The sequence below is a fragment of the Oncorhynchus kisutch genome, linkage group LG25 (assembly GCF_002021735.2).
Source record: "Oncorhynchus kisutch isolate 150728-3 linkage group LG25, Okis_V2, whole genome shotgun sequence".
NCBI classification, from domain to species: Eukaryota; Metazoa; Chordata; class Actinopteri; order Salmoniformes; family Salmonidae; genus Oncorhynchus; species Oncorhynchus kisutch.
This window is the reverse complement of record NC_034198.2, coordinates 1,459,106-1,485,967: the sequence shown is the minus strand read 5'-3', so window position 1 is coordinate 1,485,967 and position 26,862 is coordinate 1,459,106. Positions and strand designations below refer to the sequence as shown.

The 26,862-nt window shown below is 34.1% G+C and overlaps 1 protein-coding gene across 3 annotated transcripts in view; it reads right to left on the bottom strand.

Moving 5' to 3' along the window:
- The window catches only part of nrap (nebulin-related anchoring protein), a 120,228-nt gene that overhangs the window by 52,442 nt on the left and 40,924 nt on the right, over nucleotides 1–26,862 (bottom strand). For all 3 annotated transcript variants that reach the window (XM_031805003.1, XM_031805004.1, XM_031805005.1), the window contains 3 exons: nucleotides 25,571–25,684; nucleotides 24,626–24,724; nucleotides 22,410–22,508 (listed from right to left, as the gene is read on the bottom strand). In XM_031805003.1, coding sequence (XP_031660863.1) covers nucleotides 22,410–22,508; nucleotides 24,626–24,724; nucleotides 25,571–25,684 — 312 coding nt within the window. The remainder of the gene's footprint in view (nucleotides 1–22,409; nucleotides 22,509–24,625; nucleotides 24,725–25,570; nucleotides 25,685–26,862) is intronic.

The window sequence follows — 26,862 nt, the reverse complement described above, 5'->3', positions numbered from 1 at the left end:
CCCTTATTCATATGGTATGTGTATAACCCTTATTCATATGGTATGTGTATAACCCTTATTCATATGGTATGTGTATAACCCTTATTCATATGGTATGTGTATAACCCTTATTCATATGGTATGTGTATAACCCTTATTCATATGGTATGTGTATAACCCTTATTCATATGGTATGTGTATAACCCTTATTCATATGGTATGTGTATAACCCTTATTCATATGGTATGTGTATAACCCTTATTCATATGGTATGTGTATAACCCTTATTCATATGGTATGTGTATAACCCTTATTCATATGGTATGTGTATAACCCTTATTCATATGGTATGTGTATAACCCTTATTCATATGGTATGTGTATAACCCCTTATTCATATGGTATGTGTATAACCCTTATTCATATGGTATGTGTATAACCCTTATTCATATGGTATGTGTATACCCTTATTCATATGGTATGTGTATAACCCTTATTCATATGGTATGTGTATAACCCTTATTCATATGGTATGTGTATAACCCTTATTCATATGGTATGTGTATAACCCTTATTCATATGGTATGTGTATAACCCTTATTCATATGGTATGTGTATAACCCTTATTCATATGGTATGTGTATAACCCTTATTCATATGGTATGTGTATAAACCCTATTCAATGGTATGTGTATAACCCTTATTCATATGGGTATTGGTATAAACCCTTATTCATATGGTATGGTATAACCCTGTATTGCATATGTATGTGTATAACCCTTATTCATGGTATGTGTATAACCCCTTATTCATAGGGTAATGTGTATAACCCCTTATTCATATGGTATGTGTATAACCCTTATTCATATGGTATGTGTATAACCCCTTATTCATATGGTATGTGTATAACCCTTATTCATATGGTATGTGTATAACCCTTATTCATATGGTATGTGTAATAACCCCTATTCATATGGTATGGGTAATAAACCTTATTGCATTGTATTTGTTAACCCTTAGTCATATGGTATGTGTATAACCCCTATTCATACGGTATGTGTATAACCCTTATTCATATGGTAGTGTAGAACCCTTATTCAATATGGTATGTGTATAACCCCTATTCATATGGTATGTGTATAACCCTTATTCATATGGTATGTGTATAACCCTTATTCATATGGTATGTGTATAACCCCTATTCATATGGTATGTGTATAACCCTTATTCATATGGTATGTGTAATAACCCTTATTCATATGGTATGTGTATAACCCCTTATTCATATGGTATGTGTATAACCCTTATTCATATGGTATGTGTATAACCCTTATTCATATGGTATGTGTATAACCCTTATTCATATGGTATGTGTATACCTTATCATATGGTAGGTGTATAACCCTTATTCATATGGTATGTGTATAACCCTATTCATATGGTATGTGTATAAACCCTATTCATATGGTTATGTGTATAACCCTTATTCATATGGTATGTGTATAACCCTTATTCATATGGTATGTGTATAACCCTTATTCATATGGTATGTGTATAACCCCTGTCTCTTATTCATATGGTATGTGGTATAACCCTTATTCATATGGTATGTGTATAACCCTTATTCATATGGTATGTGTATAACCCTTATTCATATGGTATGTTATAACCCTGTATTCAGATGGTATGTGTAAACCCTTATTCATGGTATGTGTATAACCCCTTATTCATATGTATGTGATAACCCCTTATTCATATGGGTATGTGTATAACCCTTATTCATATGGTATGGGTATACCCTTATGCATATGGTATGTGTATAACCCTTATCATATGTATGTGTATAACCCTTATTCATATGGTATGTGGTATAACCCTTATTCATATGGTATGTGTATAACCCTTATTCATATGTATGTGTATAACCCTTATTCATATGGTATGTGTATAACCCTTATTCATATGGTATGTGTATAACCCTTATTCATATGGTATGTGTATACCCTTATTCAGATGGGTATGTGTATAACCCTTATTCATATGTGTGTATAACCCTTATTTCATATGGTGTATAACCCTTATTCATATGGTATGTGTATAAACCCCTTATTCATGGTATGTGTATAACCCTTATTCATATGGTGTATAACCCTTATTCATATGGTAGTGTATAACCCTTATTCATATGGTGATGTGTATAACCCTTATTCATATGGTATGTGTATAACCCTTATTCATATGGTATGTGTATAACCCTTATTCATATGGTGTATAACCCTTATTCATATGGGTGTATAACCCTTATTCATATGGTATGTGTATAACCCTTATTCATATGGTATGTGTATAACCCTTATTCATATGGTATGTGGATAACCTTATTCATATGGTATGTGGATAACCCTTATTCATATGGTATGTGTATAACCCTTATTCATATGGTATGTGGATAACCCTTATTCATATGGTATGTGTATAACCCTTATTCATATGGTATGTGGATAACCCTTATTCATATGGTATGTGTATAACCCTTATTCATATGGTATGTGTATAACCCTTATTCATATGGTATGTGTATAACCCCTTATTCATATGGTATGTGTATAACCCTTATTCATATGGTATGTGTATAACCCTTATTCATATGGTATGTGTATAACCCTTATTCATATGGTGTATAACCCTTATTCATATGGTGGTATAACCCTTATTCATATGGTATGTGTATAACCCTTATTCATATGGTATGTGTATAACCCTTATTCATATGGTATGTTGGATAACCCTAATTCATATGGTATGTGGATAACCCTTATTCATATGGTATGTGGATAACCCTTAATTCATATGGTATGTGTATAACCCCTTATTCATATGGTATGTGTATAACCCTTATTCATATGGTATGTGTATAACCCTTATTCATATGGTATGTGTATAACCCTTATTCATATGGTATGTGTATAACCCTTATTCATATGGTATGTGTATAACCCTTATTCCATATGGTAGGTGTATAACCCTTATTCATATGGTATGTGGTATAACCCTTATTCATATGGTAATGTGTATAACCCTTATTCATATGGTATGTGTATAACCCTTATTCATATGGTATGTGTTATAACCCTTATTCATATGGTATGTGTATAACCCTTATTCATATGGTATGTGTATAACCCTTATTCATATGGTGTATAACCCTTATTCATATGGTGTATAACCCTTATTCATATGGTATGTGTATAACCCTTATTCATATGGTATGTGTATAACCCTTATTCATATGGTATGTGTATAACCCTTATTCATATGGTATGTGTATAACCCTTATTCATATGGTATGTGTATAACCCCTTATTCATATGGTATGTGTATAACCCTTATTCATATGGTATGTGTATAACCCTTATTCATATGGTATGTGTATAACCCTTATTCATATGGTATGTGTATAACCCTTATTCATATGGTATGTGGATAACCCTTATTCATATGGTATGTGTATAACCCTTATTCATATGGTATGTGTATAACCCTTATTCATATGGTATGTGTATAACCCCTTATTCATATGGTATGTGTATAACCCTTATTCATATGGTATGTGGATAACCCTTATTCATATGGTATGTGGATAACCCTTATTCATATGGTATGTGTATAACCCTTATTCATATGGTATGTGTATAACCCTTATTCATATGGTATGTGTATAACCCTTATTCATATGGTATGTGTATAACCCTTATTCATATGGTATGTGTATAACCCTTATTCATATGGTATGTGTATAACCCTTATTCATATGGTATGTGTATAACCCTTATTCATATGGTATGTGTATAACCCTTATTCATATGGTATGTGTATAACCCCTTATTCATATGGTATGTGTATAACCCTTATTCATATGGTATGTGTATAACCCTTATTCATATGGTATGTGTATAACCCTTATTCATATGGTATGTGTATAACCCTTATTCATATGGTATGTGTATAACCCTTATTCATATGGTATGTGTATAACCCTTATTCATATGGTATGTGTATAACCCTTATTCATATGGTATGTGTATAACCCTTATTCATATGGTATGTGTATAACCCTTATTCATATGGTATGTGTATAACCCTTATTCATATGGTATGTGTATAACCCTTATTCATATGGTATGTGTATAACCCTTATTCATATGGTATGTGGATAACCCCTTATTCATATGGTATGTGGATACCCTTTTCATATGGTATGTGTATAACCCTTATTCATATGGTATGTGGATAACCTTTATAGTGCATTCTGAACTACAGCAACCCTTATTCATATGGTATGGTGATAACCCTTATTCATATGGTATGTGTATAACCCTTATTCATATGGTATGTGTATAACCCTTATTCATATGGTATGGTATAACCCTTCATTCATCATGGTATGTGGATAACCCCCTTATTCATATGGTATGTGGATAACCCTTATTCATATGGTATGTGTATAACCCTTATTCATATGGTATGTGTATAACCCCTTATTCATATGGTATGTGGTATAACCCTTATTCATATGGTATGTGTATAACCCTTATTCATATGGTATGTGTATAACCCTTATTCATATGGTATGTGGATAACCCCTTATTCATATGGTATGTGGATAACCCTTATTCATATGGTATGTGTATAACCCTTATTCATATGGTATGTGTATAACCCTTATTCATATGGTATGTGTATAACCCTTATTCATATGGTATGTGTATAACCCTTATCATATGGTATGTGATAACCCTTATTCATATGGTATGTGGATAACCCCTTATTCATATGGTATGTGTATAACCCCTTATTCATATGGTATGTGTATAACCCTTATTCATATGGTATGTGTATAACCTTATTCATATGGTATGTGTATAACCCTTATTCATATGGTATGTGTATAACCTGTCTCTTATACACATCTAGGTATGTGTATAACCCTTATTCATATGGTATGTGTATAACCCTTATTCATATGGTATGTGTATAACCCTTATTCATATGGTATGTGTATAACCCTTATTCATATGGTATGTGTATAACCCTTATTCATATGGTATGTGTATAACCCTTATTCATATGGTATGTGTATAACCCCTTATTCATATGGTATGTGTATAACCCTTATTCATATGGTATGTGTATAACCCTTATTCATATGGTATGTGGATAACCCTTATTCATATGGTATGTGGTATGTGGATAACCCTTATTCATATGGTATGTGGATAACCCTTATTCATATGGTATGTGTATAACCCTTATTCATATGGTATGTGATAACCCTTATTCATTATGGTATGTGTTATAACCCTGTATTCATATGGTATGTGTATAACCCTTATTCATATGGTATGTGTATAACCCTTATTCATATGGTATGTGTATAACCCTTATTCATATGGTATGTGTATAACCCTTATTCATATGGTATGTGTATAACCCTTATTCATATGGTAATGTGTATAACCCTTATTCATATGGTATGTGTATAACCCTTATTCATATGGTATGTGTATAACCCTTATTCATATGGTATGTGTATAACCCTTATTCATATGGTATGTGTATAACCCTTATTCATATGGTAGTGTATAACCCTTATTCATATGGTATGTGTATAACCCTTATTCATATGGTATGTGTATAACCTTTATTCATATGGTATGTGTATAACCCTTATTCATATGGTATGTGTATAACCCTTATTCATATGGTATGTGTATAACCTTTTCATATGGTATGTGTATAACCCTTATTCATATGGTATGTGTATAACCCTTATTCATATGGTATGTGTATAAACCTTATTCATATGGTATGTGTATAACCCTTATTCATATGGTATGTGTATAACCCTTATTCATATGGTATGTGTATAACCCTTATTCCATATGGGTATGGTGATAAACCCTTATTTCATATGTGTATAACCCTTATTCATATGGTATGTGTATAACCCTTATTCATATGGTATGTGGATAACCCTTATTCATATGGTATGTGTATAACCCTTATTCATATGGTATGTGTATAACCCTTATTCATATGGTATGTGTATAACCCTTATTCATATGGTATGTGTATAACCCCTTATTCATATGGTATGTGTATAACCCTTATTCATATGGTATGTGGATAACCCTTATTCATATGGTATGTGTATAACCCTTATTCATATGGTATGTGTATAACCCTTATTCATATGGTATGTGTATAACCCTTATTCATATGGTATGTGTATAACCCTTATTCATATGGTATGTGTATAACCCTTATTCATATGGTATGTGTATAACCCTTATTCATATGGTATGTGTATAACCCTTATTCATATGGTATGTGTATAACCCTTATTCATATGGTATGTGTATAACCCTTATTCATATGGTGTATAACCCTTATTCATATGGTATGTGTATAACCCTTATTCATATGGTATGTGGATAACCCCTTATTCATATGGTATGTGTATAACCCCTTATTCATATGGTATGTGGATAACCCCTTATTCATATGGTATGTGTATAACCCTTATTCATATGGGTTGTGTATAACCCTTATTCATATGGTATGTGTATAACCCTTATTCATATGGGTTGTGTATAACCCTTATTCATATGGTATGTGTATAACCCTTATTCATATGGTATGTGTATAACCCTTATTCATATGGTATGTGTATAACCCTTATTCATATGGTATGTGTATAACCCTTATTCATATGGTATGTGTATAACCCTTATTCATATGGTATGTGTATAACCCTTATTCATATGGTGTATAACCCCTTATTCATATGGTATGTGTATAACCCTTATTCATATGGTATGTGTATAACCCTTATTCATATGGTATGTGGATAACCCTTATTCATATGGTATGTGTATAACCCTTATTCATATGGTATGTGTATAACCCTTATTCATATGGTATGTGTATAACCCTTTATAGTGCATTCTGAACTACAGCAACCCTTATTCATTATGGTATGTGTATAACCCTTTATAGTGCATTCTGAACTACAGCAACCCTTATTCATATGGTATGTGGATAACCCTTATTCATATGGTATGTGGATAACCCTTATTCATATGTATGTGTATAACCCTTTATAGTGCATTCTGAACTACAGCAACCCTTATTCATATGGTATGTGTATAACCTTTATAGTGCATTCTGAAACTAAGCAACCCTTATTCATATGGTATGTGTGATAACCCTTATTCATATGGTATGTGTATAACCCTTATTCATATGGTATGTGTATAACCCTTATTCATATGGTATGTGTATAACCCTTTTGGAATATAGTGCATTCTGAACTACAGCAACCCTTATTCATATGGTATGTGTATAACCCTTATTCATATGGTATTGTAACCCTTATTCATATGGTATGTGTATAACCCTTATTCATATGGTATGTGGATAACCCTTATTCATATGGTATGTGTATAACCCTTATTCATATGGTATGTGGATAACCCTTATTCATATGGTGTAACCCTTTCGGAATATAGTGCATTCTGAACATATTCACACCCCTTATTCATATGGTATGTGTATAACCCCTTATTCATATGGTATGTGTATAACCCCTTATTCATATGGTATGTGTATAACCCTTATTCATATGGTATGTGTATAACCCTTATTCATATGGTATGTGTATAACCCTTATTCATATGGTATGTGTATAACCCTTATTCATATGGTATGTGTATAACCCTTATTCATATGGTATGTGTATAACCCCTTATTCATATGGTATGTGTATAACCCTTATTCATATGGTATGTGGATAACCCTTATTCATATGGTATGTGGATAACCCTTATTCATATGGTATGTGTATAACCCTTATTCATATGGTATGTGTATAACCCTTATTCATATGGTATGTGTATAACCCTTATTCATATGGTATGTGTATAACCCTTATTCATATGGTATGTGTATAACCCTTATTCATATGGTATGTGTATAACCCTTATTCATATGGTATGTGTATAACCCTTATTCATATGGTATGTGTATAACCCTTATTCATATGGTATGTGTATAACCCTTATTCATATGGTATGTGTATAACCCTTATTCATATGGTATGTGTATAACCCTTATTCATATGGTATGTGTATAACCCTTATTCATATGGTATGTGTATAACCCTTATTCATATGGTATGTGTATAACCCTTATTCATATGGTATGTGTATAACCCTTATTCATATGGTATGTGTATAACCCTTATTCATATGGTATGTGTATAACCCTTATTCATATGGTATGTGTATAACCCTTATTCATATGGTATGTGTATAACCCTTATTCATATGGTATGTGTATAACCCTTATTCATATGGTATGTGTATAACCCTTATTCATATGGTATGTGTATAACCCTTATTCATATGGTATGTGGATAACCCCTTATTCATATGGTATGTGGATAACCCTTATTCATATGGTATGTGTATAACCCTTATTCATATGGTATGTGGATAACCCTTTATAGTGCATTCTGAACTACAGCAACCCTTATTCATATGGTATGTGTATAACCCTTATTCATATGGTATGTGTATAACCCTTATTCATATGGTATGTGTATAACCCTTATTCATATGGTATGTGTATAACCCTTATTCATATGGTATGTGGATAACCCCTTATTCATATGGTATGTGGATAACCCTTATTCATATGGTATGTGTATAACCCTTATTCATATGGTATGTGTATAACCCCTTATTCATATGGTATGTGTATAACCCTTATTCATATGGTATGTGTATAACCCTTATTCATATGGTATGTGTATAACCCTTATTCATATGGTATGTGGATAACCCTTATTCATATGGTATGTGTATAACCCTTATTCATATGGTATGTGTATAACCCTTATTCATATGGTATGTGTATAACCCTTATTCATATGGTATGTGTATAACCCTTATTCATATGGTATGTGTATAACCCTTATTCATATGGTATGTGTATAACCCTTATTCATATGGTATGTGGATAACCCTTATTCATATGGTATGTGTATAACCCTTATTCATATGGTATGTGTATAACCCTTATTCATATGGTATGTGTATAACCCTTATTCATATGGTATGTGTATAACCCTTATTCATATGGTATGTGTATAACCCTTATTCATATGGTATGTGTATAACCCTTATTCATATGGTATGTGTATAACCCTTATTCATATGGTATGTGTATAACCCTTATTCATATGGTATGTGTATAACCCTTATTCATATGGTATGTGTATAACCCTTATTCATATGGTATGTGTATAACCCTTATTCATATGGTATGTGTATAACCCTTATTCATATGGTATGTGTATAACCCTTATTCATATGGTATGTGTATAACCCTTATTCATATGGTATGTGGATAACCCTTATTCATATGGTATGTGGATAACCCTTATTCATATGGTATGTGTATAACCCTTATTCATATGGTATGTGGATAACCCTTATTCATATGGTATGTGTATAACCCTTATTCATATGGTATGTGTATAACCCTTATTCATATGGTATGTGTATAACCCTTATTCATATGGTATGTGTATAACCCTTATTCATATGGTATGTGTATAACCCTTATTCATATGGTATGTGTATAACCCTTATTCATATGGTATGTGTATAACCCTTATTCATATGGTATGTGTATAACCCTTATTCATATGGTATGTGTATAACCCTTATTCATATGGTATGTGTATAACCCTTATTCATATGGTATGTGTATAACCCTTATTCATATGGTATGTGTATAACCCTTATTCATATGGTATGTGTATAACCCTTATTCATATGGTATGTGTATAACCCTTATTCATATGGTATGTGTATAACCCTTATTCATATGGTATGTGTATAACCCTTATTCATATGGTATGTGTATAACCCTTATTCATATGGTATGTGTATAACCCTTATTCATATGGTATGTGTATAACCCTTATTCATATGGTATGTGTATAACCCTTATTCATATGGTATGTGTATAACCCTTATTCATATGGTATGTGTATAACCCTTATTCATATGGTATGTGTATAACCCTTATTCATATGGTATGTGTATAACCCTTATTCATATGGTATGTGTATAACCCTTTATTCATATGGTATGTGGATAACCCTTATTCATATGGTATGTGTATAACCCTTATTCATATGGTATGTGTATAACCCTTATTCATATGGTATGTGTATAACCCTTATTCATATGGTATGTGTATAACCCTTATTCATATGGTATGTGTATAACCCTTATTCATATGGTATGTGGATAACCCTTATTCATATGGTATGTGTATAACCCTTATTCATATGGTATGTGTATAACCCTTATTCATATGGTATGTGTATAACCCTTATTCATATGGTATGTGTATAACCCTTATTCATATGGTATGTGTATAACCCTTATTCATATGGTATGTGTATAACCCTTATTCATATGGTATGTGTATAACCCTTATTCATATGGTATGTGTATAACCCTTATTCATATGGTATGTGTATAACCCTTATTCATATGGTGTATAACCCTTATTCATATGGTATGTGTATAACCCTTATTCATATGGTATGTGGATAACCCTTATTCATATGGTATGTGTATAACCCTTATTCATATGGTATGTGGATAACCCTTATTCATATGGTATGTGTATAACCCTTATTCATATGGTTGTGTATAACCCTTATTCATATGGTATGTGTATAACCCTTATTCATATGGGTTGTGTATAACCCTTATTCATATGGTATGTGTATAACCCTTATTCATATGGTATGTGTATAACCCTTATTCATATGGTATGTGTATAACCCTTATTCATATGGTATGTGTATAACCCTTATTCATATGGTATGTGTATAACCCTTATTCATATGGTATGTGTATAACCCTTATTCATATGGTGTATAACCCCTTATTCATATGGTATGTGTATAACCCTTATTCATATGGTATGTGTATAACCCTTATTCATATGGTATGTGGATAACCCTTATTCATATGGTATGTGTATAACCCTTATTCATATGGTATGTGTATAACCCTTATTCATATGGTATGTGTATAACCCTTTATAGTGCATTCTGAACTACAGCAACCCTTATTCATATGGTATGTGTATAACCCTTTATAGTGCATTCTGAACTACAGCAACCCTTATTCATATGGTATGTGTATAACCCTTATTCATATGGTATGTGTATAACCCTTATTCATATGGTATGTGTATAACCCTTATTCATATGGTATGTGTATAACCCTTATTCATATGGTATGTGTATAACCCTTATTCATATGGTATGTGTATAACCCTTATTCATATGGTATGTGTATAACCCTTATTCATATGGTATGTGTATAACCCTTATTCATATGGTATGTGTATAACCCTTATTCATATGGTATGTGTATAACCCTTATTCATATGGTATGTGTATAACCCTTATTCATATGGTATGTGTATAACCCTTATTCATATGGTATGTGTATAACCCCTTATTCATATGGTATGTGTATAACCCTTATTCATATGGTATGTGTATAACCCTTATTCATATGGTATGTGGATAACCCTTATTCATATGGTATGTGGATAACCCTTATTCATATGGTATGTGTATAACCCTTATTCATATGGTATGTGGATAACCCTTATTCATATGGTATGTGTATAACCCTTATTCATATGGTATGTGTATAACCCTTATTCATATGGTATGTGTATAACCCTTATTCATATGGTATGTGTATAACCCTTATTCATATGGTATGTGTATAACCCTTATTCATATGGTATGTGTATAACCCTTATTCATATGGTATGTGTATAACCCTTATTCATATGGTATGTGTATAACCCTTATTCATATGGTATGTGTATAACCCTTATTCATATGGTATGTGTATAACCCTTATTCATATGGTATGTGTATAACCCTTATTCATATGGTATGTGTATAACCCTTATTCATATGGTATGTGTATAACCCTTATTCATATGGTATGTGTATAACCCTTATTCATATGGTATGTGTATAACCCTTATTCATATGGTATGTGTATAACCCTTATTCATATGGTATGTGTATAACCCTTATTCATATGGTATGTGTATAACCCTTATTCATATGGTATGTGTATAACCCTTATTCATATGGTATGTGTATAACCCTTATTCATATGGTATGTGTATAACCCTTATTCATATGGTATGTGTATAACCCTTATTCATATGGTATGTGTATAACCCTTATTCATATGGTATGTGTATAACCCTTATTCATATGGTATGTGTATAACCCTTATTCATATGGTATGTGGATAACCCTTATTCATATGGTATGTGTATAACCCTTATTCATATGGTATGTGTATAACCCTTATTCATATGGTATGTGTATAACCCTTATTCATATGGTATGTGTATAACCCCTTATTCATATGGTATGTGTATAACCCTTATTCATATGGTATGTGTATAACCCTTATTCATATGGTATGTGTATAACCCTTATTCATATGGTATGTGTATAACCCTTATTCATATGGTATGTGTATAACCCTTATTCATATGGTATGTGTATAACCCTTATTCATATGGTGTATAACCCTTATTCATATGGTATGTGTATAACCCTTATTCATATGGTATGTGGATAACCCCTTATTCATATGGTATGTGTATAACCCCTTATTCATATGGTATGTGGATAACCCCTTATTCATATGGTATGTGTATAACCCTTATTCATATGGGTTGTGTATAACCCTTATTCATATGGTATGTGTATAACCCTTATTCATATGGGTTGTGTATAACCCTTATTCATATGGTATGTGTATAACCCTTATTCATATGGTATGTGTATAACCCTTATTCATATGGTATGTGTATAACCCTTATTCATATGGTATGTGTATAACCCTTATTCATATGGTATGTGTATAACCCTTATTCATATGGTGTATAACCCCTTATTCATATGGTATGTGTATAACCCTTATTCATATGGTATGTGTATAACCCTTATTCATATGGTATGTGGATAACCCTTATTCATATGGTATGTGTATAACCCTTATTCATATGGTATGTGTATAACCCTTATTCATATGGTATGTGTATAACCCTTTATAGTGCATTCTGAACTACAGCAACCCTTATTCATATGGTATGTGTATAACCCTTTATAGTGCATTCTGAACTACAGCAACCCTTATTCATATGGTATGTGGATAACCCTTATTCATATGGTATGTGGATAACCCTTATTCATATGGTATGTGTATAACCCTTTATAGTGCATTCTGAACTACAGCAACCCTTATTCATATGGTATGTGTATAACCCTTTATAGTGCATTCTGAACTACAGCAACCCTTATTCATATGGTATGTGGATAACCCTTATTCATATGGTATGTGTATAACCCTTATTCATATGGTATGTGTATAACCCTTATTCATATGGTAGTGTATAACCCTTTTGGAATATAGTGCATTCTGAACTACAAGCAACCCTTATTCATATGGTATGTGTATAACCCGTATTCATATGGTATGTGTATAACCCTTATTTCATATGGTATGTGGATAACCCTTATTCATATGGTATGTGATAACCCTTATTCATATGTTCATGGTGTATTAACCCTGCTATCTCAATGGGATGTGGATAACCCTTATTCATATGGTGTAACCCTTTCGGAATATAGTGCATTCTGAACATATTCACACCCCTTATTCATATGGTATGTGTATAACCCCTTATTCATATGGTATGTGTATAACCCCTTATTCATATGGTATGTGTATAACCCTTATTCATATGGTATGTGTATAACCCCCTTATTCATATGGTATGTGTATAACCCCTTATTCATATGGGTATGTGTATAACCCCTTATTCATATGGTATGTGTATAACCCCTTATTCATATGGTATGTGTATAACCCTTATTCATATGGTATGGGATAACCCCTTATTCATATGGTATGTGTATAACCCCTTATTCATATGGTATGTGTATATAACCCTTATTCATATGGTATGTGGATAACCCTTATTCATATGGTATGTTGTTATAACCCCTTATTCATATGGTATGTGTATAACCCTTATTCATATGGTATGTGGATAACCCTTATTCATATGGTATGTGTATAACCCCTTATTCATATGGTATGTGTATAACCCTTATTCATATGGTATGTGGATAACCCTTATTCATATGGTATGTGTATAACCCCTTATTCATATGGTATGTGTATAACCCTTATTCATATGGTATGTGTATAACCCTTATTCATATGGTATGTGTATAACCCTTATTCATATGGTATGTGTATAACCCTTATTCATATGGTATGTGTATAACCCTTTATAGTGCATTCTGAACTACAGCAACCCTTATTCATATGGTATGTGTATAACCTTATTCATATGGTATGTGTATAACCCTTATTCATATGGTATGTGTATAACCCTTATTCATATGGTATGTGTATAACCCTTATTCATATGGTATGTGTATAACCCTTATTCATATGGTATGTGTATAACCCTTATTCATATGGTATGTGTATAACCCTTATTCATATGGTATGTGTATAACCCTTATTCATATGGTATGTGTATAACCCTTATTCATATGGTATGTGTATAACCCTTATTCATATGGTATGTGTATAACCCTTATTCATATGGTATGTGTATAACCCTTATTCATATGGTATGTGTATAACCCTTATTCATATGGTATGTGTATAACCCTTATTCATATGGTATGTGTAACCCTTATTCATATGGTATGTGTATAACCTTATTCATATGGTATGTGTATAACCCTTATTTCATATGGTATGTGTATAACCCTTATTCATATGGTAATGTGTATAACCCTTATTCATATGGTATGTGTATAACCCTTATTCATATGGTATGTGTATAACCCTTATTCATATGGTATGTGTATAACCCTTATTCATATGGTATGTGTATAACCCCTTATTCATATGGTATGTGTATAACCCTTATTCATATGGTATGTGTATAACCCTTATTCATATGGTATGTGTATAACCCTTTATAGTGCATTCTGAACTACAGCAACCCTTATTCATATGGTATGTGTATAACCCTTTATAGTGCATTCTGAACTACAGCAACCCTTATTCATATGGTATGTGTATAACCCCTTATTCATATGGTATGTGGATAACCCTTATTCATATGGTATGTGTATAACCCTTATTCATATGGTATGTGTATAACCCTTATTCATATGGTATGTGTATAACCCTTATTCATATGGTATGTGTATAACCCTTATTCATATGGTATGTGTATAACCCTATTCATATGGTATGTGTATAACCCTTATTCATATGGTTATGTGTATAACCCTTATTTCATATGGTATGTTATAACCCTTATTCATATGGTATGTGTATAACCCTTATTCATATGGTATGTGTATAACCTTATTCATATGGTATGTGTATAACCCTTATTCATATGGTATGTGTATAACCCTTATTCATATGGTATGTGGTATAACCCTTATTCATATGGTATGTGTATAACCCTTATTCATATGGTATGTGTATAACCCTTATTCATATGGTATGTGTATAACCCTTATTCATATGGTATGTGTATAACCCTTATTCATATGGTATGTGTATAAACCCTTATTCATATGGTATGTGTATAACCCTTATTCATATGGTATGTGTATAACCCTTATTCATATGGTATGTGTATAACCCTTATTCATATGGATGTGTATAACCCTTATTCATATGGTATTGTATAACCCTTATTCATATGGTATGTGTATAACCCTTATTCATATGGTATGTGTATAACCCTATTCATATGGTATGTGTATAACCCTTATTCATATGGTATGTGTATAACCTTATTCATATGGTATGTGTATAAACCCTTAATTCATTATGGTATGTGTATAACCCTATTCATATGGGTATGTGTATAACCCTTATTCATATGGTATGTGTATAACCCCTATTCATATGGTATGTGTATAACCCTTATTCATATGGTATGTGTATAACCCTTATTCATATGGTATGTGTATAACCCTTTATTCCATATGGTATGTGTATACCCTTATTCATATGGTAATGTGTATAACCCTTATTCATATGGTATGTGTATAACCCCTTATCCATATGATGTGGTAACCCCTTATCATATGGTATGTGTATAACCCTTATTCATATGGTATGTGTATAACCCTTATTCATATGGTATGTGTATAACCCTTATTCATATGGTATGTGTGTAACCCTTATTCATATGGTATGTGCTGATAACCCTTATTCATATGTATGTGTATAACCCTTATTCATATGGTATGTGGTATAACCCCTTATTCATATGGTATGTGTATAACCCTTATTCATATGGTATGTGTATATAACCCTTATTCAATATGGTATGTGTATAAACCCTTATTATGGTATGGTATAACCCTTACCTCATATGGTAGGTATAACCCTATTTCATATGGTATGTGTAACCCTATCATATGGTCTGTGTAACCCTATCATATGGTATGTGTATAACCCTTATCATATGGTATGTGTATAACCTATTCATATGGTATGTGTATAAACCCTATAATGGTATGTGTATAACCCTTATTTCATATGGTGTATAACCCTTATTCATACTGGTATGTGTATAACCCTTATTCATATGGTATGTGATAACCCCTTATTCATTATGGTATGTGTATTAACCCCTTATCATATGGTATGTGGATAATCCCCTTATTCATATGGTATGTGTATAACCCTATTCATATGGGTTGTGTATAACCCTTATTCATATGGTATGTGTATAACCCTTATTCATATGGGTTGTGTATAACCCTTATTCATATGGTATGTGTATAACCCTTATTCATATGGTATGTGTATAACCCTTATTCATATGGTATGTGTATAACCCTTATTCATATGGTATGTGTATAACCCTTATTCATATGGTATGTGTATAACCCTTATTCATATGGTATGTGTATAACCCTTATTCATATGGTGTATAACCCTTATTCATATGGTATGTGTATAACCCTTATTCATATGGTATGTGTATAACCCTTATTCATATGGTATGTGGATAACCCTTATTCATATGGTATGTGTATAACCCTTATTCATATGGTATGTGTATAACCCTTATTCATATGGTATGTGTATAACCCTTTATAGTGCATTCTGAACTACAGCAACCCTTATTCATATGGTATGTGTATAACCCTTTATAGTGCATTCTGAACTACAGCAACCCTTTTCATTGGTATGTGGTACCCCTTATTCATATGGTATGTGGATAACCCTTATTCATATGGTATGTGGATAACCCTTATTCATATGGTATGTGTATAACCCTTTATAGTGCATTCTGAACTACAGCAACCCTTATTCATATGGTATGTGTATAACCCTTTATAGTGCATTCTGAACTACAGCAACCCTTATTCATATGGTATGTGGATAACCCTTATTCATATGGTATGTGTATAACCCTTATTCATATGGTATGTGTATAACCCTTATTCATATGGTATGTGTATAACCCTTTTGGAATATAGTGCATTCTGAACTACAGCAACCCTTATTCATATGGTATGTGTATAACCCTTATTCATATGGTATGTGTATAACCCTTATTCATATGGTATGTGTATAACCCTTATTCATATGGTATGTGGATAACCCTTATTCATATGGTATGTGTATAACCCTTATTCATATGGTATGTGGATAACCCTTATTCATATGGTGTAACCCTTTCGGAATATAGTGCATTCTGAACATATTCACACCCCTTATTCATATGGTATGTGTATAACCCCTTATTCATATGGTATGTGTATAACCCCTTATTCATATGGTATGTGTATAACCCTTATTCATATGGTATGTGTATAACCCCTTATTCATATGGTATGTGTATAACCCCTTATTCATATGGTATGTGTATAACCCCTTATTCATATGGTATGTGTATAACCCCTTATTCATATGGTATGTGTATAACCCTTATTCATATGGTATGTGGATAACCCCTTATTCATATGGTATGTGTATAACCCCTTATTCATATGGTATGTGTATAACCCTTATTCATATGGTATGTGGATAACCCTTATTCATATGGTATGTGTATAACCCCTTATTCATATGGTATGTGTATAACCCTTATTCATATGGTATGTGGATAACCCTTATTCATATGGTATGTGTATAACCCCTTATTCATATGGTATGTGTATAACCCTTATTCATATGGTATGTGTATAACCCTTATTCATATGGTATGTGTATACCCTTATTCATATGGTATGTGTATAACCCTTTATAGTGCATTCTGAACTACAGCAACCCTTATTCATATGGTATGTGTATAACCCTTATTCATATGGTATGTGTATAACCCTTATTCATATGGTATGTGTATAACCCTTATTCATATGGTATGTGTATAACCCTTATTCATATGGTATGTGTATAACCCTTATTCATATGGTATGTGTATAACCCTTATTCATATGGTATGTGTATAACCCTTATTCATATGGTATGTGTATAACCCTTATTCATATGGTATGTGTATAACCCTTATTCATATGGTATGTGTATAACCCTTATTCATATGGTATGTGTATAACCTTATTCATATGGTATGTGTATAACCCTTATTCATATGGTATGTGTATAACCCTTATTCATATGGTATGTGTATAACCCTTATTCATATGGTATGTGTATAACCCTATTCATATGGTATGTGTATAACCCTTATTCATATGGTATGTGTATAACCCTTATTCATATGGTATGTGTATAACCCTTATTCATATGGTATGTGTATAACCCTTATTCATATGGTATGTGTATAACCCTTATTCATATGGTATGTGTATAACCCTTATTCATATGGTATGTGTATAACCCTTATTCATATGGTATGTGTATAACCCCTTATTTCATATGGTATGTGTATAACCCTTATTCATATGGTATGTGTATACCCTTATTCATATGGTATGTGTATAACCCCTTTATAGTGCATTCTGAACTACAGCAACCCTTATTCATATGGTATGTGTATAACCCTTTATAGTGCATTCTGAACTACAGCAACCCTTATTCATATGGTATGTGTATAACCCCTTATTCATATGGTATGTGGATAACCCTTATTCATATGGTATGTGTATACCCTTATTCATATGGTATGTGTATAACCCTTATTCATATGGTATGTGTATAACCCTTATTCATATGGTATTTACCTTCATATGGTATGTGTATAACCCTTATTCATATGGTATGTGTATAACCCTTATTCATATGGTATGTGTATAACCCTTATTCATATGGTATGTGTATAACCCCTTATTCATATGGTATGTGTATAACCCTTATTCATATGGTATGTGTATAACCCTTATTCATATGGTATGTGTATAACCCTTATTCATATGGTATGTGTATAACCCTTATTCATATGGTATGTGTATAACCCTTATTCATATGGTATGTGTATAACCCTTATTCATATGGTATGTGTATAACCCTTATTCATATGGTATGTGTATAACCCTTATTCATATGGTATGTGTATAACCCTTATTCATATGGTATGTGTATAACCCTTATTCATATGGTATGTGTATAACCCTTATCATATGGTATGTGTATAACCCTTATTCATATGGTATGTGTATAACCCTTATTCATATGGTATGTGTATAACCCCTTATTCATATGGTATGTGTATAACCCCTTATTCATATGGTATGTGGATAACCCCTTATTCATATGGTATGTGTATAACCCCTTATTCATATGGTATGTGGATAACCCTTATTCATATGGTATGTGTATAACCCTTATTCATATGGTGTATAACCCTTATTCATATGGTATGTGTATAACCCTTATTCATATGGTATGTGGATAACCCTTATTCATATGGTATGTGTATAACCCTTATTCATATGGTATGTGGATAACCCTTTTGGAATATAGTGCATTCTGAACATATTCACAACCCTTATTCATATGGTATGTGTATAACCCTTATTCATATGGTATGTGTATAACCCTTATTCATATGGTATGTGTATAACCCTTATTCATATGGTATGTGTATAACCCTTATTCATATGGTATGTGTATAACCCTTATTCATATGGTATGTGGATAACCCTTTTGGAATATAGTGCATTCTGAACATATTCACAACCCTTATTCATATGGTATGTGGATAACCCTTTCGGAATATAGTGCATTCTGAACATATTCACAACCCTTATTCATATGGTATGTGGATAACCCTTATTCATATGGTATGTGTATAACCCTTTTGGAATATAGTGCATTCTGAACATATTCACAACCCTTATTCATATGGTATGTGTATAACCCTTTCGGAATATAGTGCATTCTGAACATATTCACAACCCTTATTCATATGGTATGTGTATAACCCTTTCGGAATATAGTGCATTCTGAACATATTCACAACCCTTATTCATATGGTATGTGTATAACCCTTTCGGAATATAGTGCATTCTGAACATATTCACAACCCTTATTCATATGGTATGTGTATAACCCTTTCGGAATATAGTGCATTCTGAACATATTCACAACCCTTATTCATATGGTATGTGTATAACCCTTTCGGAATATAGTGCATTCTGAACATATTCACAACCCTTATTCATATGGTATGTGTATAACCCTTTCGGAATATAGTGCATTCTGAACATATTCACACCCCTTGACCTTTTCCACATGTTATTACATTATAGCCTTATTCTAAAATTGTTTTTTTCCCTCATCAATCTACACACAGTAACCCTATAATGACAAAAGAATTTATTTTAAAATATGAAAAAATGTGCAAATAGCACAATTGGTTAGGAGCCCGCAAAACGGTCGCTGCACAGCAATTTTCAGGTCCCTCCAGAGATGTTTAATCGGGTTCAAGTCCGGGCTCTGGCTGAGCCACTCAAGGACATTCAGAGACTTGTCCCGAAGCCACTCCTGCATTGTCTTGGCTGTGTGCTTAGGGTCGTTGTCCTGTTGGAAGGTGAACCATTGCCCCGGTCTGAGGTCCTGAGCGCTCTAAAGCAGGTTTTCATCAAGGTTCTCTTAGTACTTTGCACCGTTCATCTTTCACTTGATCCTGACTAGTATCCTAGTCCCTGCCGCTGAAAAACATCCCCACAGCATGATGGTGTCAGGTTTCCTCCAGACGTGACGCCTTCGAATCAGGTCAAAGAGTTCAATCTTGGATTCATCAGACCAGAGAATCTTGTTTCTCATGGTCCTCATCCTTTAGATGCCTTTTGGCAAACTCGGGATATCATGTTCCTTTTACTGAGGAGTGGCTTCCGCCTGGCTACTCTACCATAAAGGCCTGATTGGTGATGGGCTGCATAGATAGTTGTCCTTCTGGAAGGTTCTCCCATCTCCACAGAGGAACTCTAGAGCTCTGTCAGAGTGACCATCGGGTTCATGGTCACCTGCCTGACCAAGGCCTTTCTCCCCTGATTGCTAAGTTTGACCGGGCGGCCAGCTCTAGGAAGAGTCTTGGTGGTTCCAAACTTCTTCCATTTATGAATGATGGAGGCCACTGTGTTTTTGAAGACCTTCAATGCTGCATAAATGTTTTGGTACCTTTCCCCATATCTGTTCCTTGATACAATCCTGTCTCTGCGCTCGACGGACAATTCCTTCAACCTCATGGCTTGGTTTTTGCTCTAACATGCACTGTCAACTGTGGGACCTTACATAGACAGGTGTGTCCCTTTCCAAATCATGTCCAATCAATTGAATTCACCACAGGTGGACTCCAATCAAGTTGAGAAACATCTCAAGGATGATCAATGGAAACAGGATGCACCGGAGCTCAATTTCGAGTCTCATAGCAAAGGGTCTGAATACTTACGCAAATAAGGTATTTATGTTTTTATTCTGAATAACTTTGCAAAAATGTCAACCTGTTTTTGCTTTGTCATTATGGGCAATTGTGTGTAGTTTAATGAGAATCAAAAAATGTTTAATTAATTTTGGAATAAGGCTGTAAACGTAACAAAATGTGGAAAAAGTCAAGGGGTCTGAATACTTTCCAAATGCACTGTATATGCAAATGCGGAGCGAAAGCTATGTTGTTTGTATGTACTGTATAGAGTGTAATGTTTGGTATAGACCGTGGCGTGATAGAAAGATAGTGTACATGTGTATCTTTGGCTCTACTTGCATTGCTGAGTTGTTGAGCGTTGATCCTGGCCTGGACGATTTGAGGGGTATCTGTCACCGAGCTGTACTTGACTTGGTCAATGTGTTGTCTGTAGTTAACCTACATGGGGGAATCAGAGATGTCAAGTTAGGTTTCCTTGATATTCTGAAAGGGGTTCCGCATAGGTTGGTTTTGTTTCCAGTACTTTTTACTATATACAATATTGGTTTGTCTGTAAAAAATTGTAACCTACAAGTAGGGCTGTTATGGTGCCCATATTACCGCCACATCTGTGGCCTCTATTAAAAAGAGGAGGATCCCATCAGTTTGTATAGGCTAGGACTACTATATTTATTTCTCAACTTTCCTAATATTAAGCACATTGCTTATCTTTACAACAGGAGCATAGCCTACCTGGCTGGCATGAAAATGAACCACGGTGAAAGCGTTCCTCCATTCACTATTTAAGTGCATAGATGACACGTATTTTCCCCCTGACCCTGTTTCGAGATAGGTGCATGACAATGGTCCATTCTAAATCTAAACAAATTTCACACATATATTATTTAGTATTTGTCAAGACCCGACCAAAACAATTATAGTCTGGTGGGTGACAATATTAGCTTTGCCTTAAAGCTTGTGTGCATCTTTTTCAAAGAGTCGCACACCTCATGTAGCCTAGCCAACAGATATAAAGTGGCAAAGTAACTTCTTGAAATTAAGCACATGAATCCGCTTTACAAAGGGTGTAGAGCCTAACTGGCATACATACGCAGCACGTGAGTTTCAAGTTCGGGGAATTTTCACTTTCACCATACAAATTCACCTTTATAATAAAAGCATTACCTGCATAATCACATTTGCCGCCACTTTTGAGAATGGTGTTTTCCCGCTAATGGAACACTTGATTTAAACATATGTAGATGGACACTTCATTTTATTACGGCCACAGCTTCAGTGCACCTCAATGCATTATTCACCAGAAAGTAGGCAGGCCCTCTTTAAAGTCAAGTAGGTTGATTCATTTCTCTTTTTTATAAAAACTCCCACCGTACCTAACATCATTAATAACCTTCAGACGTATGGTACCATACCTAGTCTCAGGGATGGCTAACTCTGGAAATCCCACCGTACCTAACATCATTAATAACCTTCAGATGTATGGTACCATACCTAGTCTCAGGGATGGCTAACTCTGGAAATCCCACCGTACCTAACATCATTAATAACCTTCAGATGTATGGTACCATACCTAGTCTCAGGGATGGCTAACTCTGGAAATCCCACCGTACCTAACATCATTAATAACCTTCAGATGTATGGTACCATACCTAGTCTCAGGGATGGCTAACTCTGGAAATCCCACCGTACCTAACATCATTAATAACCTTCAGACGTATGGTACCATACCTAGTCTCAGGGATGGCTAACTCTGGAAATCCCACCGTACCTAACATCATTAATAACCTTCAGATGTATGGTACCATACCTAGTCTCAGGGATGGCTAACTCTGGAAATCCCTTCGGTCTCACCAAAGTAAGGTAAATCAGCTTTTAGTTTCTTAGCATCCCATGTTCCCAAAGTTCCCAACAACTGGATGTACTGGTCCCACTCAGGTAGTTCAAAATATTGATTGGGGACCTCTTTGCTGAGGAATGTGATTGTTTTTCTTGAGTGTGTTTGTAATGTTGTATATTTGTATTCTGTAGTAATTTGTAAATTGTGTGTATGCAGAGCTCCCTTATGAAAGAGACCTTGTTCTCAATGGGACTCCCTGTTAAAATAAAGATGAAATAAAGTGGTATATTGTAGTATTACTTATTTTTGTGTGTGTGTGTGTGTGTGTGTGTGTGTGTGGTGTGTGTGTATTCCGGCACAGCCAGAAGAGGACTGGCCACCCCACATAGCCTGGTTCCTCTAGTTTTTCCTAGCCATTGTGCTTCTACACCTGCATTGCTTGCTGTTTGGGGTTTTAGGCTGGGTTTCTGTACAGCACTTTGAGATATCAGCTGATGTACGAAGGGCTATATAAATACATTTGATTTGATTTATTAGCTTGTGGTGTGTATACACTCACATCACTGCACAGTTCAGCATTGGGTCAGGTAAGGTTAGACAAATAGCTGAATGATTTAACGGTGAAATGTGTCAGAAGGACATTTTATTAATCAATGTCGAACATGCAATAGTGTCTCACCCCCCTCCCCCACATCAAAAAGCATCAAGAAGCACTTACATTGCTGAGTTGTTGAGCGTTGATCCTGGCTTGGACGATGTCAGGGGTATCTGTCACCGAGCTGTACTTGACTTGGTCAATGTGCTGTCTGTAGTTCTTCTACATGGGAAGATGAGAGATGCAATAAATGATTAATGTATCAGGGTAGAAAGATACAGTATGTAAAGACATCTGTAGTGCTGCCTCTGAACATATTTTTTTCTACCCCTGAGTTATTTGAATCCTGTGGTAAAGATAATGGCCCCCAAAACCATAGAATGTGGGCTGTGTTAGGTGTGACTTACGCACACAGTTGACAAACAAGTTCAGGGCAGGGGTAGCACTTTATGAAAGTTAGCAATTGTGCCTGATAAAATGCTAAGGGGTCCTTAATATTTCAAAACTAAACGCATTGTATGAGGGACAAATGATTCACTAATCCCTAAACCTCAACTAAATCTTGTAATAAATAATGTGGAAATTGAGAAAGGTGAGGTGACTAAATTGTCATGGTAAAAACATATTGATACAACAGTAGCTGATGATGGGGAGAAGTCTGTCCATAATTACAGTACTAGATAGAGCCATGAGTACAAGGAACTCTATTCCACATCAAGTAACTCATGCAAGTAGTAATATTAGATTTTTTTTTTATTATAAAAATACACCTTATGGAACAGCGGGACTGTGAAGCAACACAAACATAGGCACTGAGACATGCACACACGCACACAAGATAACATATGCACTATACACACACGTACACATGGATTTGTGTATTAGATATGGGGTAGTAGAGTAGGGGCCTGAGGGAACACACTTAATGTGTTGTGAAATCTGTTGTGAAGTATTGTAATGTTTTGAAAATTGTATAGATGCCTTAATTTTGCACCCTGTTTACTGGTTTTGGTTACTATGTCCAGTATGAGAGCCATGTTAAACTTATGAGGCGAAGGGGAAACTCACGTCCTTGAGTGGATCCAGTTTCCTCTGACTCTGGTAGCCTGGTGTGATGGTGGCTGGGTAGTTGTATTCCACATGGTCAGTTTTCTCCTGCTCATACTCCTGCTTGTAGGCAATCTGCAGGTCACAGAAACATTTGAATTAACGTTATTGATCCCCAGCAGTACCAATACAGACACACAGGCATGCATGAGACAGAACACATAGATGTGAGTACTGATGGCTGATAGGCATTATATGTGCCACATTTACCAATAAAATAAACAACAACATGAAAAAGATTCATAAAGAAAGAACCTGTGTGGCTCAGTCCTGTAAGGCTTAGTTGGAAGAGTATGGCACTTGCAACTTCAGGATCATGGGTTCTATTCGCACTGGGGCCACCCACATGAGTACTGATGGCTGATAGGCATTATATGTGCCACATTTACCAATAAAATAAACAACAACATGAAAAAGATTCATAAAGAAAGAACCTGTGTGGCTCAGTCCTGTAAGGCTTAGTTGGAAGAGTATGGCACTTGCAACTTCAGGATCATGGGTTCTATTCGCACTGGGGCCACCCACATGAGTACTGATGGCTGATAGGCATTATATGTGCCACATTTACCAATAAAATAAACAACAACATGAAAAAGATTCATAAAGAAAGAACCTGTGTGGCTCAGTCCTGTAAGGCTTAGTTGGAAGAGTATGGCACTTGCAACTTCAGGATCATGGGTTCTATTCGCACTGGGGCCACCCACATGAAAATGTGTACATGTGTAACAGGTAGGGCCTCAGATGGTCAACCTTAAAAGGTTCTGATTAAGTTCCTGACTTCCCTATATAAAGTGAATTCTAATCAGGCACTTGGTGAGACTCCTTTACCTTGGGTCATATTAATGTGCTTGCTTTGTTTGAATAAGGTTGAACATCATGGTGAAGCTGAAGCAGACCGCTCTAGGTGGTTCTTGGTGAAACTGATGTGACTCTAAGGATGCACTAATTGTAATTGCTTATCCAACCTCTGTGTTTTCTTTGTTAATGTGTCATTCCACGATTAGAGTGCCTTTTGAATAGTGTAATTTTGTAAAAATAACTATATTTCACGCAATTTTAACATTCTGTTAAAAAGATCACATATTCAACTTCATAACAAACATGCTTTTCTAGCTCAAATTTAGAAAACATTTTATAAATGAGGGACATTCCAAAAGGGGGATTTTCAGAGAAAACAAATAACTTCATTTAATAAATAAAAAACTGCTATTGGAATGTTATATGTTATGTTTAGTAAGGGGAACATATGTATG